The 15509-nt window shown below is 54.9% G+C and overlaps 1 protein-coding gene across 4 annotated transcripts in view; it reads right to left on the bottom strand.

Moving 5' to 3' along the window:
- Positions 1-4039: 4039 nt before the first annotated feature.
- GSG1L (GSG1 like) overlaps positions 4040-15509 on the bottom strand; it is a 185918-nt gene continuing 174448 nt past the window's right edge. For all 4 annotated transcript variants that reach the window (XM_074346156.1, XM_074346153.1, XM_074346155.1 and 1 more), the window contains one exon: positions 4040-6449. In XM_074346156.1, the coding sequence (XP_074202257.1) occupies positions 6352-6449 (98 nt within the window). In that variant the 3' untranslated portion in view covers positions 4040-6351. The remainder of the gene's footprint in view (positions 6450-15509) is intronic.

The following is a 15509-nucleotide window of genomic DNA, read 5'->3' as shown; positions in this document are numbered from 1 at the left end:
GAGCTGGCCCACGAGCCTGGGCAGGAGCTCTCCTCATCACCGCAGTCCCCGCCGGCCCCTTGTGGTCTCACACTTGGCCTGCTTCCCTCACTCCCGTGGCCTTCATGGCCCTACGGGCATCTGAGTTGGCACCCCTGAGACAGAGGCAGATCATTCATGTGGAGGAGCAGGAGGGGACACATGACAGCGCTGTGGGGCCTAGGAGGGATGGGGCTGAAACCGCTGCGATTCCGGCCACAGCCCCCTAGTCAGGCAGAGGGCTCTCCCGGGGCCCTGGGACTCGAGCTTCTGGCATCCAGTCAAGCAACAGGCCCAGGCCGGGGGCCGGGGGAGGCAGGCGGGGGCTCTGTCCAATGGGTGGTGTGTCCCAGTGTGTGGTGGGGCTGGTGGTGCAGACAGGTCCCTGGACCACTCTGCGGTGTTCACAACACTACTTCCAGGCTCCCAGCCTCTGGGAAACTGCTCTACTCACAGCCCCTGCAGGAGGGGCAGCCTTTGGCAGTGATAATAAAAATAGTAACAGCCAATACACACTAAGCCTGCACCCAAGCTGTGGGTTTTATCACTGAAGGTGCGGGTACCCTTCTCCCAGCGTGTTGGTGATGGGGAGCACTGGCCCTGGGGCCGCCCGGCCAGGGCTCAAGTCCTGGCCCCACCACCTCCTAGCTGTGCAGCCTTCTCGAGTGACCTTACACCCTGTGCCTCCTCGGCTTCCTTACCCAGGCATAGGTTGCCAGCAGTGCCTGCCCCGTGGAGTTGCTCCGGGCACCCTTAGAGCATCTCCCGGGAGGGAGGACACACGGGCTAGGTTCTATGATTGCCCTCATTTTACAGGTGTAAAACCTGAGGCTGTCACAGTAAGAGAGCGACCTGAGGGCCGAGATGGGACCCCCCCCCCAGGCCTGCACAGCTCCCGGCCGAGGCTCCTCACCAAAGCAACAGGACCCTACCTTCTGCCCGGCCCTTCTGAACTTCTAGACACCCTCCAGCCTCGGCTGTGGGTCCACAAAAGGCACTGGCCTTAGAGAGTGATTGATGCCCTCCCTCCCTCGCCTCCTCTCACTAACCCACCCTGCCTGCATCCCCACCCCTGACACCTACCCCCTCACCCTAGAAGTTCCAGGGAAGGGTCAGGAGGGTCCAAGGAAGGGAGCTTGGCCTCATGCCATGGAACTTCTCCCAGGCAGTGGCCCCTTGCCGCTCCCCCCAGAGTCCCAGGCTCCCCCCACCGACACACATCCTGGCCGGACGGACAGCTGCCCCTCCCCCACCCCCCTCCCCCAGCTTTTCTAAGGCAGAGGCCCGAACAGTGTCAGTCCGGGAAGAAATGTAGCCGAAGCAGCAATTACCAGGGTAGGTGGGCAGACCGCTCGGGCACAGGGCAGAGGTCCCACGCTGTGATTTCCTGTCTGCCCAGGCAGTAAATCCCCAAGCGGAGGAGATTGGTTTTTCGTGACTGATGGTCCCAGCTGGGCCGAGTTTGTCTTCCGCCTCACACTGGGGCCGGCTGCAGGTGCGCGGTGTAATTTGTTGACTGCCCACAGCCCCTGGGTGAGGGTGAGTGGAGTTAACGTCCAGGCCTCCCAGGCTGTGTGCTCTGGGGCCGTGGCTCCTATGGTTTGGAGACGGGAGCTTTTCTAAGCCATCCACTCAGAGGACACCTTTTCCTGACCTCCACCAAGGCCCCTGGGGCCTACAGCATCCCTGCTTACAGTGTCAAAGCCCAAATGGGAGCCTCAGAGAAAGGCTAGCCCAGTCCAGGTTCCCCTCACCCCCTCATTCCCTCACCATCTCCCGCCAGGAAATGTAGCAGCCCCTCACTGGTCACCCTGCCTCCGCCCTGGACCCCAACTTCCAGCCTGAGTGAACTTCAGCACAGAGCTGACGGTATCCACGTCTTAAAACCCTCCTGTCAGCAGTTCCCTGTGGCCTTCCAGGTGAACGGCATACTTACCTAACCCACAAGGGCTCCCACGCTCTGACCCCAGATGCCTGCTTGGCAGCAGCCCTCATGCCCCAACCTGGAGCTCCAGGTACTTTATCCTGTCCCAGCACTGCAAACAACCACACGGCATTCCTGTCAATCCCAGGGCCTTTGCACATGCCATGACTTCTGCCCACACCACCTCACCGCCTCCTTCCTCATCCCTTGGTCCCTGCTGCAATGGTCCTTCTTCTGAGAGGTCCACTCATCCAGTTTCAATCTGGTCTTTCCTTCGTTTGCCTACACAGTGCTTCTCACAATCTAAACTGACACTTTTGTTAGGATTTATTTTTGTTAGAATTATTGGAATCGTCTGTCTCCTCACTGGAATATATTCTCAATGAGGATGAAGTCAGTGTCTCTGATTCGTTGTGGCAGCTCCAGTGCACGCCCAGCGCCTGGCACACAGAAGCCCCTCAGGAAATAGTTCTCAGATGAACAAGGCCCGGCAAGGGTCCACAGTGGTCTTGGGATTCGAACTAACTCTGCAGTCCCAGGGCCTTTCCTCAATCCTCACTTCCTCCCAAACAAAGGGTCAGCACCGTGGCAACAGCAGTTCTTCCCGAAGATGAGCCTCCCAGGGTGTCTTGTCCTCAGGCCTGGCTGCCACGACAAACGGCCATGAATCAAGCTGACGCTTCCATTACCCGAGGCAGTGTGTGGCCAGGATGGGTTGGCTTTGGTGGGGGCAGCGGGGAGGACGGCTCATCACAGCCACCAGCCGAAGAGGGAAGTCAGCCCAAGTCAGCCCGGTGACTTCCTAAGGCCTGGACCCACCCTTAGCCCTCAGCCAAGGCAAGGACCATGACCCACAAGGGCACCTGGGGAGAAAGGGGGTGAGCAAACAAAAGGGCAGAGCCACATTTCAGGGCACCAGGCACGTGCAGACACAGGTCCAGGGCCAGCGGGAGCACACAGGCGTGGGTGGGTGCCGAGGACACGCGGTCAGCACGCGTGCACCTACACACTGCTAACCCAAGCTTGTACAGCATCGAGGCTGGCGTGTGCACACAGGCCCTGGGTGTGTGGATACAGGGATGCGGGGTGTGAGTGTCCAGGGTAGAACAGGCTGCGTAACAACTACTCTGGGCTGTGTGTCAGGCCAATGCGTGGGGTCAAGGCCAACAGCCATTCCAGCCAGTGGTCAGAACATGTCTGCTCAGAGCAGGGGATGGAGCTGTTTGCAGGGGCTGAAGGAGGGGACCTTTGCCTCCCCATCCAAGCCTCTGTGTGCTCACCCAGGTGCCCCCTGCTATCAAACCAGGTGATCCTCCTCCTCCCAGGTTCAGGCAGACTGTGGCATCTGCTCCCTGAATGAAGACAACCCTTCCAGTGACTCTCAGTGGGGATCCACTGGGCCTGCCTGAAAGTACTTCCTTTTATCTAACCAGCAGCCTTCTTGCTGCAGCCTCCGTGAGACCAAAAGACAGCTACTTCTCACCCCCTGCCCATCAGATGCCCAGGAGAGGACAGGAGGACTTGAAACCTGAGCGGTCCCATGGGCTTCCTACCTCCTCCCTGTCCCTCCCTGTCCTGTGCAGAGGGTAAAAATGGCCCTTGCTTGAGCCGTCCGCATACCGTAATCACAGACCACTTCACAATTATTTATTTAATATTTTTCTTTAAGCCAACCCTTTTTCTTTTAACTTAAATGCCTATTTTGGTTTTATCCTAAGCAATAATGCCTGTGAAATCACGGCACTGATGGGCCCATTATACATTTTTTTCCTAATACACATTTACATAAACACAACTATTAAAATAGATTAAAATTTTGCCCGTGTGTATCTCTTGGACCTCTGTGGTCCACTTGTGACTTTCAGAAGGACCCTAGGTGAGAAGAAAGGGCTCCCAGACGCCCCAGGCCAGGTTCCTATAGGGCACGTCTCTGCCCAGCCTCACGTCTCTGTTGGTTTCTTCTTGCCCAGAGGCCAAAGCCTGACCTCTTTGTCCTGATGTTCCAAGCCTTTTTATTTGCGCCCCAGTCTCTCTGCCAGGCCGAGTCCCGCTCCACACAGCAGGTCTGCGGTATTTACTGAATGAATGGAAAATGGATGAACGAATCACTGCTTTATTAAAAGATGCATGAATGAATGAATGAACACATACCTCTACCTGGGTATCCCCCGGGCATCTGAGACTCCAGACATTTGAACCCCTTCCTTCAGGCCCCAGCCTACAACCTGAGAGTCATCGCTAGCTTTTCTCTCGTCCCACACCAGCCTGCTTTCCCTTCTGCATCTGCCCTCACTGTCCCACCCCAGGGCCACCGTACTGAAGCAGCCCACCCTCTTCTCTCCCTTCAAGTGTGGTGAGAACGAGGAGGGGAGCCGTCCCCCCGCATTTGTTCTCAGCCCAGAGCCGCAGGGACCTTCCTGGCATACACAGCTGGGTGAGTCTCTGCTGAAAGCAGCCCTGGTTGCCACCAGCCCCGGGATGAAGTCTACGCTTCCCAAGGAAGCTTCAAGTCCCTCTGGCTCCGCCACCTCCGCGGCCTGACTTCCCACCACCCCCTGCTGCCCTCCCTTCTCTCCACACCTGCCATCTAGATCATTTTAAATTCCTCGAATGGGCCCAACTTTCTTCCCCTCTACCCTCTTGCCTGCCTGACATCTAGCCAACCTTTCTGTCTTGGCTTAAATGTCACTTTTCCCAAAGGAGCCTCCTATGACCCACCCCACAAAGCAAGCGCTGCTTTTGGGCTTCCACAGCCCGCCCATCTCCCCTCACTGAGGTAACAGCAAACACTGACAGAGCTTTCTGTTCCCAATGCTTTGCATACATTAGCCCATTTAACCCTCAGAATGGCTTTAAGAGGTAGGTGTACTGACGATCCCCACGCGCCCATGGGGGTGAGGCACAGAGAGGTCAGGTAACTTGCCCAACGTCTCAAGTAGAGGAGCTAGAATCTGACCCCAGGCCGCCTGGCCCCAGAGTACTTCGCACGTTCTACTATCATCGTCTGTCTAGTTACGCGTCCTGCCCACCTGAGAGCTCTGAGAGGACAGGCACCCTCTCTGGATGGTTCAGTATCCCATCTCAAGGGCCTACCACAGCGCTTGGCACATAGTAGGGGCACACTGAGTTATAACATCGGATAGATGGGTGCACAGATGGATGGCTGAATAATGAGGATGGGTGATGCATGAAAGGATTCAAATGGGTGTCTGATACAAGGAAGGATAATGACTGATGGGTGGATGATGGAATATGGATGATGGAAGGATGGATGATGGATAGATGAGCGAATGGATGATGGATGGATGAATGGATGGGTGGATGGATAATAGATGGGTGATGGATGGATAGATGAATGGATAATGGATGATGTGTTTATGAAAAAATGAAGGACATTCTCTACTTGGGGGAAAACTCTAGAAATCCCTCTGGGAAAGGATAAGGCTTCTTACAGTCAGAGGTCCTGGTTCAAACCCCCAACTCTGCCTGTTGCTAGCTCTGTGATCTCGGGTAAGTTACTTCATCTCTTTGACCCTAAGTTCCTTCATCTTCGTAATAGTAATCTGTTTCCCCAGGCATCTAAGCCCTAAGATTTGATATAAATGTGGCTCTAGGGTAAAGGGTCCCCACAGGGTCTGGGTGGCTTAGGGCCTGGGTTTGAGGACCTGTTTCTTGCCTGCCTGGGCCCCCACCTTGCCCGCCCTCTGGAATTCAAGGCAGCTTGTCAGCCAGGCTCTATCTTGACCCAGCCCGCCCCCAGACACAGCCTCGGCTTCAGGTTCCCTCCATCCCCAATCCCGAACTTCAGTGTCTGGCCTTGAGCCCTGCACACTCTGAGCTGTCTCACCTGCAGGCTCCTTAAGGACCTGGTATGGGGGGGCCATGAGGGGGAATCCACAGCCCAGAGAGCAACTGGCCTCTACACACAGCAAGAAAATAGGTTCAACAAGCATTTATTGAGCCCCTGCTGTGTGCCTGCTGTGTGACCCCCTGCAGGAAGCCCCGCCCATTCCCTGTCCCTGCCCCCCACAGGGCTCTGCACGCTGGGGACCTCCTGAACTTTCTGGCTGGCTCATGGGTCCCAGGCTTTCAGTGGCCGATGTCCATGTCTTCCCCCTGCATCCCAGCTGCACCCAACAGGGTTTTGCATGTGACGGTGGCAGGAGTTAGGAGTTGCTGTCCCAAAGTCACACTGTGCAGCCCTGTGCGATCCCTCGGGCCACCCTGGCCCCAATTCCAAAACCCTGAGACTCAGGCAGCGATGGGCAGGGCAGGCCACGTGTCTCCCACGCAGGCTGGCTGAGTTCACAGCACACAGGCCGGGTTTCTGAAGACACCAGACCAGTGGTCTTGTGGCAGGGGGCTGGTGCCGATGACGGCTTGGGGTCTGGAGTCAGGCTGGGTCAATATCACACCCAGTGCCCCAGGACCCAGCACTGGCGGTTCAGCTCCGGGGCCTCCTGTGCAGAGCTCCGGGGCCAGGAATCTCCCATATGTGGCTGGTGTCCTGCCAGGAGACAGGGGGGTCCGTGTTGACAGCTGCCTTCCTCCACCCACACCCCATCTGCCCGCCATCCAACCGGCTCACCCTCCACCCACCTGCACAAGTTCTCCACCTTCCCTCTCACACTCCTACCCACCCGTCTATCAGCCCACGTCCAGCGCTCTGCCCCTGTCCCACTCACCATCTCATCACACATTCGCCTGCACATCCAGCTCTCCACCTCTGTGATGTCCCGTCCCCCCCTAGTCTACCAACACCCGGACCTCCATCTGCCAATATCCACCGTCATCCACTCGCCAACCCAATATATCCACTCACTCACAGAGTCTGCCCCACCACAGCCCGCCCGCAGCCCTAAAACCCACTCAAGCACCTCCCATCTGTCGACACACCACACACCCACCATTGTCCCACCCATCCTCCCTCCACCCACAACACTCCCACTGGCCCAGCTGCCCACATACACATCTACCCGTCAACCAGAAATACCCACCTATCCACCCACCCGCCCTCTCTCCAACTTACCACCTATTCGTCTGCTTCCCAACCTGCAGACACACCCCCTAACTCACAAACCTCCATTCCTCCATCTTTCTGCCCCATAACTCACCAACCCACCCATCCAACAAAGCCCTCTGCCCCGCCACCAACCCTGCAGCCCCCCTGCCCTCGCGTTCACCCATCCCACTTAAGCCGTCCACCCGGTCAGGACACCCACTTGCTCACTTTCCATCTCCCCTTCACCTCCCCCCGGCCCCCCCCCATCTACCCACTCACCCCATCAGGCTTCCCTGGGCTCCATCGTGTGCCCTGACTTGCTCAAGGAGCCGGGGAAGGGTTAGCTGGAGAAGTGTCGACAACTCCTTATGTAACCTTACGTGACCCCAGGCCAGCGAGCGAATGTGTGGACGTCCCAAAGCTGCCCCTGAGCAGCTCCCGGGGCCGAGGCAGGGGGCAGACTCTACCGGGGCCTCTGCTCTTGACAGCCTGAGCATGTGGAGGGGCTGGGAGGCTCGGCTGATGCAACGTGCTCCCTCTTTTGTGTTTTTCTTGATTCTCAGAAGTTTGTTCCCCTGCCTTCACCCAAGTGCCTCTTTTGTGTCTTTCTAACATGCCAACCCCACTGCCATCTCCAAGCTGGGACCTGCCTAAAATGTCCTTCTACCTACTGTCCCACTGAACCCTCAAAGCCCAGCTCAGGCCATCCCTCCCCCAGCTCAGCTCATCCCTCCCCCAGCTCAGCTCAGGTTCCCCCTCCTACAGGAAGGCCATCAGGCACTCTCCTCCTAGCCCTCAGAGGTCTCCCTATCTTGGAACACCGATCTCGAGTGGTGTTCCACCCCCATTAGACCGTGAGCCCACCCCTTGGAGAATGCCCCACGGCGGCTATGGAGCTGGAAAGATGAGAACAAAGGGGCCCCAGGGAGGAGAGACTAGCTGGCATGGTGGACAGGACGGGCGTGAAGGGGGAGGGAGAAAACTAACGGTGACAAAGCACTTAGTCTCCACACCCTATGAGGTTCTGTCCTTGAAAGCCTGAGGGAGCTACCACCCATTTTACAGGTGAGGAAACTGAGACTCAGCCAGGAGAAGCAGCTGCTTTAGGATTCACAGCTCCAGTGCCACTGGGTTGAGTTCATTTCTCCCTGATTCCAAACATCAGCATTAAAAGAAATTTGTTCTGTGTGGTTTTGTTTCCCACTCCAGGCTCTGAAGGATGCTCAGACATACTTGTCATCCTTTAGGGTCCAACATCCTTCAAGAGCAAGCCCCTTGAGGCGGGAATTCCTGCTGAAGCCAAGCTACTGCTTGCACCCCTCCAAGGACAGACAGCTCATTAGTCTTCCTCCACCCCAAAAGCAGCTCTGACTGTTAGGAGATTCTTCCTCATAACAAAGACTGGAAGGGAACAGGCAAAGCTGAGGATGGTTGTGCCAACGGTGGGAGTATGCACACGTGATTTTTTTTGGCTTTGGCTTTTCTTTATTTTTAATATTTTTTAATGTTAGCGCTTTACTAATTTTACTATATTTTAAAAAGGGGTGGGAAACATTTGGCAAACATTCTGGAATTGTTTGGACTCAGGAAAAACATTTGTTTTGGCCCCAGTCACTGAAACAGTTGCATTCTTTGGAAGTGCTTGCTGCCAAGATATAGGTGTTGGCATTTTTTTTTTTAATCTAAAAGCAAATATTTGGTGCATGGGAAGCCTTGATTGTTTTTCTAAATGAGTATTTAGAAATGACTGTAGCTGCTCTTACCGTTGCCAACAGTCAGAACCTTGGAGAGTTCAGAGGAACAGAGAGAAAATGATCACGTATTTTTAAGGAAAAAGAGGAGCCGTGATCCTTACCCTTCTGAGTCAAAATCTGGTTCTTTGTCCCCTGGATCCAGAAACCAGTTCACTAACCACTGGGAATGGCTTGGGGCCAAGAACATTTACAGTAGGGGGAGCTGTTCTCAGCATGCACCCCATCACCCCAAGACTCCCTACTCATTTCCTTTCTCCTGGTCCCTTTACTTTGGGTCTGGTCGCCAGTCAGGGGGAAAAAAAAAAAAAAAGCCTTATGCTATAGATCATTACAGATCACAGAATCCTACCTCAAAACGCCCCCTGGGCCCAAGCAAATGACAAAAAATGGGTGAAGCGGCCAGAAGCAGCCTTTCCCCAGCTCTTGCCAATTGTCTGAAACTGATTCTGAAACTGAAAACTGGAATTTCAAAATCAAATCTCCTGGTTTTTAAATTATGACAACTAAGGCTTTTAAAAACATTTAAAACCATCTGTGGGCCAAGCAGCATCTCTCAGGCTAGACCCAGCCCGCGGGAGGCCACTTCTGACTTCTGACTGCTTTCCGGCCTGCGTCTCTGTCCCACGGCTCCGTTCTCCATGGCTTCACACATTGTGGCCCCTCTGTTCTCCGTGGCTTTGCACATTGTGGTCCCTCAGTTAGAGTGTCCTTCCCTGCTGTCCTCTGGCTGTGAGTCTCCCCACTTCTCATTTGATTACTTTTTTTTTTTTTTTGCCAAATGGAGGCAGGGAGCAGGTCATTTCAGGCAGAAGGAACAGGGTGTGAAATAGGTTCTTGGCAGGTAAATGGGGTTCTCAGGAGGTGTGAAAAACCTAGCCACGTTGGTGGCTGCAGGAAAGCAGGATAGTCTGTGGGGCTGGAGAGCAGGGCACACAGGGCTGGAGGAGGGAGGAGTAGAGGGCTGCAGGTGCAGAAGGTGCCAGGTGTAAGAGGATTCATCCTGCACCTGGGGTTTCTGCCACATCATCAGACCCACCTGAGGCTGATTCCCGCCCCGCCTGCCCCAAACCAAGGAATCGGAAGCTCCAGGGAAATCTGTATTTTAATACCTGCCCCCCAAGTGTTACTTAGGCTCAAGGGTGATTGGAAGAGCACTGCCTTGGGCAAAAATGGGCATAAAGAACGATGACACAGGTTGAGCTTGGAGTCACCCAGGCTTGTGACCCAAGAAAAATGATTTTGATGTTTGGAAATCCAAGGAACTTCACCTGTAAAATGGAAATAGCCCTCAGAGCCACTACCCTATGAAGACTAAGGGAGCTCAGCCATTCATGGAGCGGTACTGATGACCGACTGACCAACTCCGCTAGGCACGGGGGCTGCCACCTGAACGAACTGTCCTCGTGACGTCCCCACTCCAGTGGGGAGAGTTAGCAACGGAGGGTTCCCAGAGTGATGAGTCACTGAAAGAAAAATGAAGCAGGGACAGGATGGTGGGAGAAGGTCCCCTTGGGAATGTCCAAAAGGGGTCGGCACAAGACCTGACAGCCAGGTGGGTTGGGGCTGGGAGGAGCTGGAGAAGACATGATCAAGTCTGTGTCCTAGGACGATGGACTGGAAGGGGGATCAGCCCCAGAAGCAGCAATTTCCACCCAGAAGCCGCTCAATAGCCCAAGCAGATGACAAAATGCAGACTCGCTCCTGGCAGCAGCCCAGGGCCAAGGACCACTCAGAATTTGGTCTGCGGAGCAGCAGAAGCAGCATCACGGAAAATGCAGAGTCCCAGGTTCCATCCCCCGACCTCCACTGGCAGAAACTGAGGGGTAGGGCCGGGCAATGCATGTTTTAAGGAGCCCTCCAGAGGATTCTGATGCTGACGCTGTCCTGGATCTCTCTGCCCTCAGTGCCAGGGCCTCAGATATCTCCAAATTGCATGGCCGTCTGTTTGCCCAGCGAGTTGGCATTGGTATTTATTTCAGAAATATTGTCTGTTTCCTTTTTAATAAAGGAAGCAGACTCAAGCAGTACTATATTGGATTTGATTTTGATCTAATAAAAGTGCCAAGTTGCTGTGAGCCCAGAAAAGTCTTCCTTGAAATTCCCTCTGCTATTTTGAGGGCAGTAGCGGCAAAGACTCGTCTAGATGGAGCTCCCAGAAGCCACCTCTGTATCCAGCAAGTGACAGCCTCTCACCCGGCCCAGCCTGACAGCTACACCTGGCAAAATCAAAAGCTTGTCTCGGGCATTGAACTTGACAGCTGCAATCAGCTGCAAACCCCAGTTGCCCCTAAAAGGAAGATGCAGACACCTGGACCATATGGCAGTATCACTTCCATCAAATGTCACATCTGACGTGCTCCCAAGCTAGCTGGTGGCATGGCAAAACCTCTAAGGCAGGTTTCAAAAGAAAACTCTCCTCAGGAAAAAAAAAAAAAAATTGTGGCAGAATCCATATCACAGTAGCCCAAGAAAAAATAGCAGCTTTTGGAGTGGTTAAGATAATCCAAAAGTTCATATACCTGTTTATGTAAAAGTGGCTTCTCAGGTGGGATATGGTAGAAAACGAGCGGTTTAGAGCATCAGTTGAGCACCTATTGGGTGCCACACACTACTCTAGACTCTCAGGATACAGGTGTGAGCAAAACAAGACAGGGTGCCTATTCTCACGGAATGCAGCAGAGAGAGGCAACACAACAAAAACCAGGTACCTAAGTATAAAAGGTAATTCCAGAGAGGGACAGATGCTTTGAAGGGAAAAAAAAAAGGAAAAAGAAAAAACCATGGTGATATGAAGGTGACTGGGGAAGCTGGTGCAAGTCAGCGGGGCTTCTCTGAGAAAGTTGTCCTCCGCTGAGATGAAAGATGAGCCCAAGCCAGCTATGCAAAGATTAAGAGGGAGAGCACTCCAGGCAGAAAGGATAGCAGGTGCAAAGGTCCTGTGGGAGGAATGAGTTATGCATGTTTAAGGAAGAGAAAGACCAGGGTGGCTGGAGCAGAATGAGAAAGGGGAGAATGGGAGGAGACAGGGTGGGGAGTTTGGGGGCCCTGAGTAGGAACAGCTTGGCTCCCAGGGTAAGGGAACCTACACGCCAAGCTGATCTGTACTGCCCAGGGGACCAGAGATCTCAACAAAGTCACTCTGCTTCTAGGAGCCTTAGTTTCTCCATCTGCACAATAAAAAATAATCACCCCTCCTTGCCAGGACTGCACCAACCAGCAGATGAGAAGGCTACAAAGCAGGGACCTGCACACAGCAAGTGTTTAATAATGCGGGCTCCCTGGCATCCCTCCTCTCCTGTCCTGCTTGCTGGCAGGTCAGGCCACCGCAAGAGCTGAGTGGTTGCTCAGCGCAGAAAAATTGCAGAACTCATCCAGGCATTTCCAAAGTATTTTCTTGGCCAAAACCCCACTCATAGCGAAGAGGCTGCATTCTGGAGATGGTGTCCTTTCCCTAGACATTCTGATCAGGCTGCTTTCTAGTCCATGAGCAATGGGAGAGCCCAGTCCACCTGTGGCTGGGTCCCTCTTCCCCAAACACTGCCGAAGATCCAGCAGATGGGGTGTGCCTGGCACGTGGAGCCACTGACTGACACGTGGCAGCTCACCCTAGTGCCTCGGAATCTGGGCTCTGGAACCAGATGGGCTGGGTGTACATCTACTTCCTGGCACAGCCATAACCTCCCTGGGCCTCAGCTTCCCTGTCTGTAAAATGGGGCTATGTTTGGGATTAAATGAGAGGATAAATGTAAAGCCCTCAGAACGTACACAAGGGGGAACTGTTGTCATGAGACCCGGTGGGACTGAGCTCTCCTGGTTGGTTATTTTCCTAGTCAACTCCAGGTATCATCATTACAGCTGTAGAATTCTACCAAGCTAGACCACCCAGGGCCAAGCACCCCCTCCTTCTCCGCACCCCACCCTCACCCGAGCTGGGGGAGGCGCCAGGCCTCTGGCCAGCATGGACCCCATGATAGCTCTGGCCAACGATACAGCAGTGGCTTGGGAGCTCCCCAGTCCAGAACTCGCCTTATTTCCCTCCATGTTTCAGAGCCCGCAGGAGGCCCAGCCCAGAGAAGCATCTTTAGCAAAGATTCGTTGAATAAACGAATGAATGAATGACTTTCATGTGGCCACAGACACAGCCCACTTTAGGACAATGAAAGTGAGTGGAGCGCTCAAGCCGGCATCCAGCCCACACGCGGACGCCTCCTCCCTCAGCTCCGACCGCAGATAGGGTCTTTCTCGTCCTCATTGTTTTAACCGAGTCTGCAGCACCTCTGCTGGCCCCGGGGAAAGACAGCCGCCCCACAGCTCGGCTACCCGATGAAAGGCACACCTGGCAGAGGTGCCATAGGATCTGAGGTTCCTTCCTTCCCCGAGAAGCTGGGGTTTGGAAAACCTCTGGGAGCAGCAACACCTTCCCCACCGGCTTCCATGTTTCTCTTTGAGCCTCGGGCTGTCAGAACCTCGTGGCCCCCCCCATTTCTCCACCTCCTCCCACAATCTCCCTCAATGGCCTCAGCAGTCCTCCAGCTTCAACTAGCTCCGCTCTCAACCCTACACGTCCCTCAGACTCAACACAGATGCAACATCATGACGCCCGACAAACTCCTCTCCGTGTCCATCAGTGGGTGACAACTGGCCCTGGATTGCTGGCTCTAAACTTCTGTGAGCATCCTAGGTTGCTGGCTGCCCCCACCCCTCACCTCGAATCAGACAAGCTGGGGTGGGCACCACCCCTCTGCCCAGAGGAGCACACTGCTGACCTCCCCTTCCCTAGTGCGGGGCTTTCTCCCCCCTCCCAGGGAGAGTTCATGTTCCCCACCCCACCTCAGCAGCCCTCCAGCGACACCCAAGGAGAGTTACTACCACGTCTGGAAGGATAACTCAGACACGTGTGCTCTGCACTGGCCCCCAAGTCCCCCAGCCGGGCCTACAGTGACAACCGGCTCAGTCGTGCTGCCTGCCCTTCCCTGCTTCAGTCTGCCTCCCTGGCATCTATTTGCATTTTCTGAGGTCACCCAAATAAGGGACTTGCTGTAGAATTCTTATCTCAGGATCTGCTTCTGGAGAAACACAAACAAAGCACTCTGACAATTCTCCCAGCAAAAAGTTCTTGAATCCGCCCACCCCTTATCTCTGTTGCTGCAGGTCAGGCCACCGTCACGTCACGTCACTCCCGGGGATGACAGTGACAGCATCTAAAGTGGTCTGCTGGCCTCCAGTCTTCCTGCCCTCTCATCCTTTTCCCACATTGCAGATAGGGTGGAAGGAGGCACCGAGAGAGATGGATGTGGATGAAGATGATGTAGCTATGTAGATTCAGATAAATAATCTGCTATGTCTCTTCCCCGGGCTCCCCACCTCAGAGCCGGCTCCTCCCCATGGTCCTGCCTCCTGCGCCCCCCAGTCCCATCTCCTCCCCGCCCTCATTGCTCTCCCTGCTCCAGTCCAGCCACACCGGCCGCCAGTGCTGGCTGTTCTTGCTTTGCAGGCCCCTCTGCCTGGAAGGCTCTTTGCTTAGCTGACTTCTCACTCCTTAGCCCCGGCCGCAGGGGCTCCTCAAAGAGGCAGCTCTAAGGGGGCCTCTCCCGTTCCCTCTTTAACATCACACGTTCTTGTGGTAAGACTTGAGGTCATCTCCTTTGTTTCTGAGTTCATTTCTTACTTGATTCTCTCTCCCGGACTCCCCGCCCCACAAGGCAGCGACCTCTGTCTGCTGCAGCTCCTGGCTGCGTCTCCAGCGCCTCGCACGGGGCCAGCACAGAGGGTCTGCACCGCTCAGTATTTGTTGAGGGCATGAAAAATGGAATTCTCGGTAGGCTGCTAACCTAGGACTGCATCTGATGTTTCTCTTGTGAAGAAATGCTGCTTGGGAGGTGAAGTGGGTGCCAGAGCAGAGCTGAGGAACGGCGTTGTGCGGAGAGGGTTTCTGCAGCTCCCCAACCCTGAGCGTCCTCATTCTCCACCCCAGGGCTCGCTTTCCGGGTCAGACTCGCTCCCTCGACTCCACTCTTTCTCCCATTCTCAGGCCTCAGAGAGCTGCTCTTTCCTCTTCTCAACTCCCCAGCGGCCCCCACAACCTCTTCCCACCGAGGGTTTCTCACCCACTCTGCAGGGGACTCAGGCCCAAGCAGAGGGGCTGGTGGTGCTCTGGAACATGCCAGGGCTCTCAGTTTGTATCCCTACCATGTGCTTCCTGAGCCCCTCTGGTGGATTCCTGCTCTCCTCTGTATCTCTGAGGCAGGCACTCCCCAGCTGCCTCCATGCCCTGGTTCCTGACCCCTTCCTCCAGGAAGCCCTCCTTCCCTGACACCTGGCTTGAACCCACAGTATGTGAGCCCAGTGTCCACTCTTACTCCTCGGGCAGGCAGTTTGTGTTTCGGCCCTTTTTCTGGGCTGCTACAGGAGCCTCTTCCCTCCGATTGAAGACAGGACCTGCTCCTCCTCTCCAACCAGGCCCCCTCCCAAGCTCCTTCACCCGCCTCTGTCTTCTCCCTCCTAGCAGAGCCATTTCTCACTCCTAGGGGTTGGGGTCAGATAGTGTGTTTAAATCTCTGCTGTTTTAGTTCAGGTTCCCCAGAAGCAGACCCTAAGGTAGGAATCGGAGAGAAGGGGAGACACTACAGAGGAACTGGGCAGAGGGGAACATGGCCCAGGGAAGAGAAGGCTGTGAACCCAGGTGGCTGCTAAACCTCATCACACCTGGCTAATCCTGCAAATCCCTCACCTCGGGGAATCCCACTCAAGGGGCAAGTGAGCTAGGGCATCTATATGCATTTCCTTAGTACTTTCATCTCCTGTGGGTGGA

The sequence above is a fragment of the Camelus bactrianus genome, chromosome 18, assembly GCF_048773025.1.
Source record: "Camelus bactrianus isolate YW-2024 breed Bactrian camel chromosome 18, ASM4877302v1, whole genome shotgun sequence".
Lineage (NCBI taxonomy): Eukaryota > Metazoa > Chordata > Mammalia > Artiodactyla > Camelidae > Camelus > Camelus bactrianus.
The sequence above is the reverse complement of the archived record's forward strand: the minus strand, read 5'-3'. Positions and strand labels throughout refer to the sequence as shown.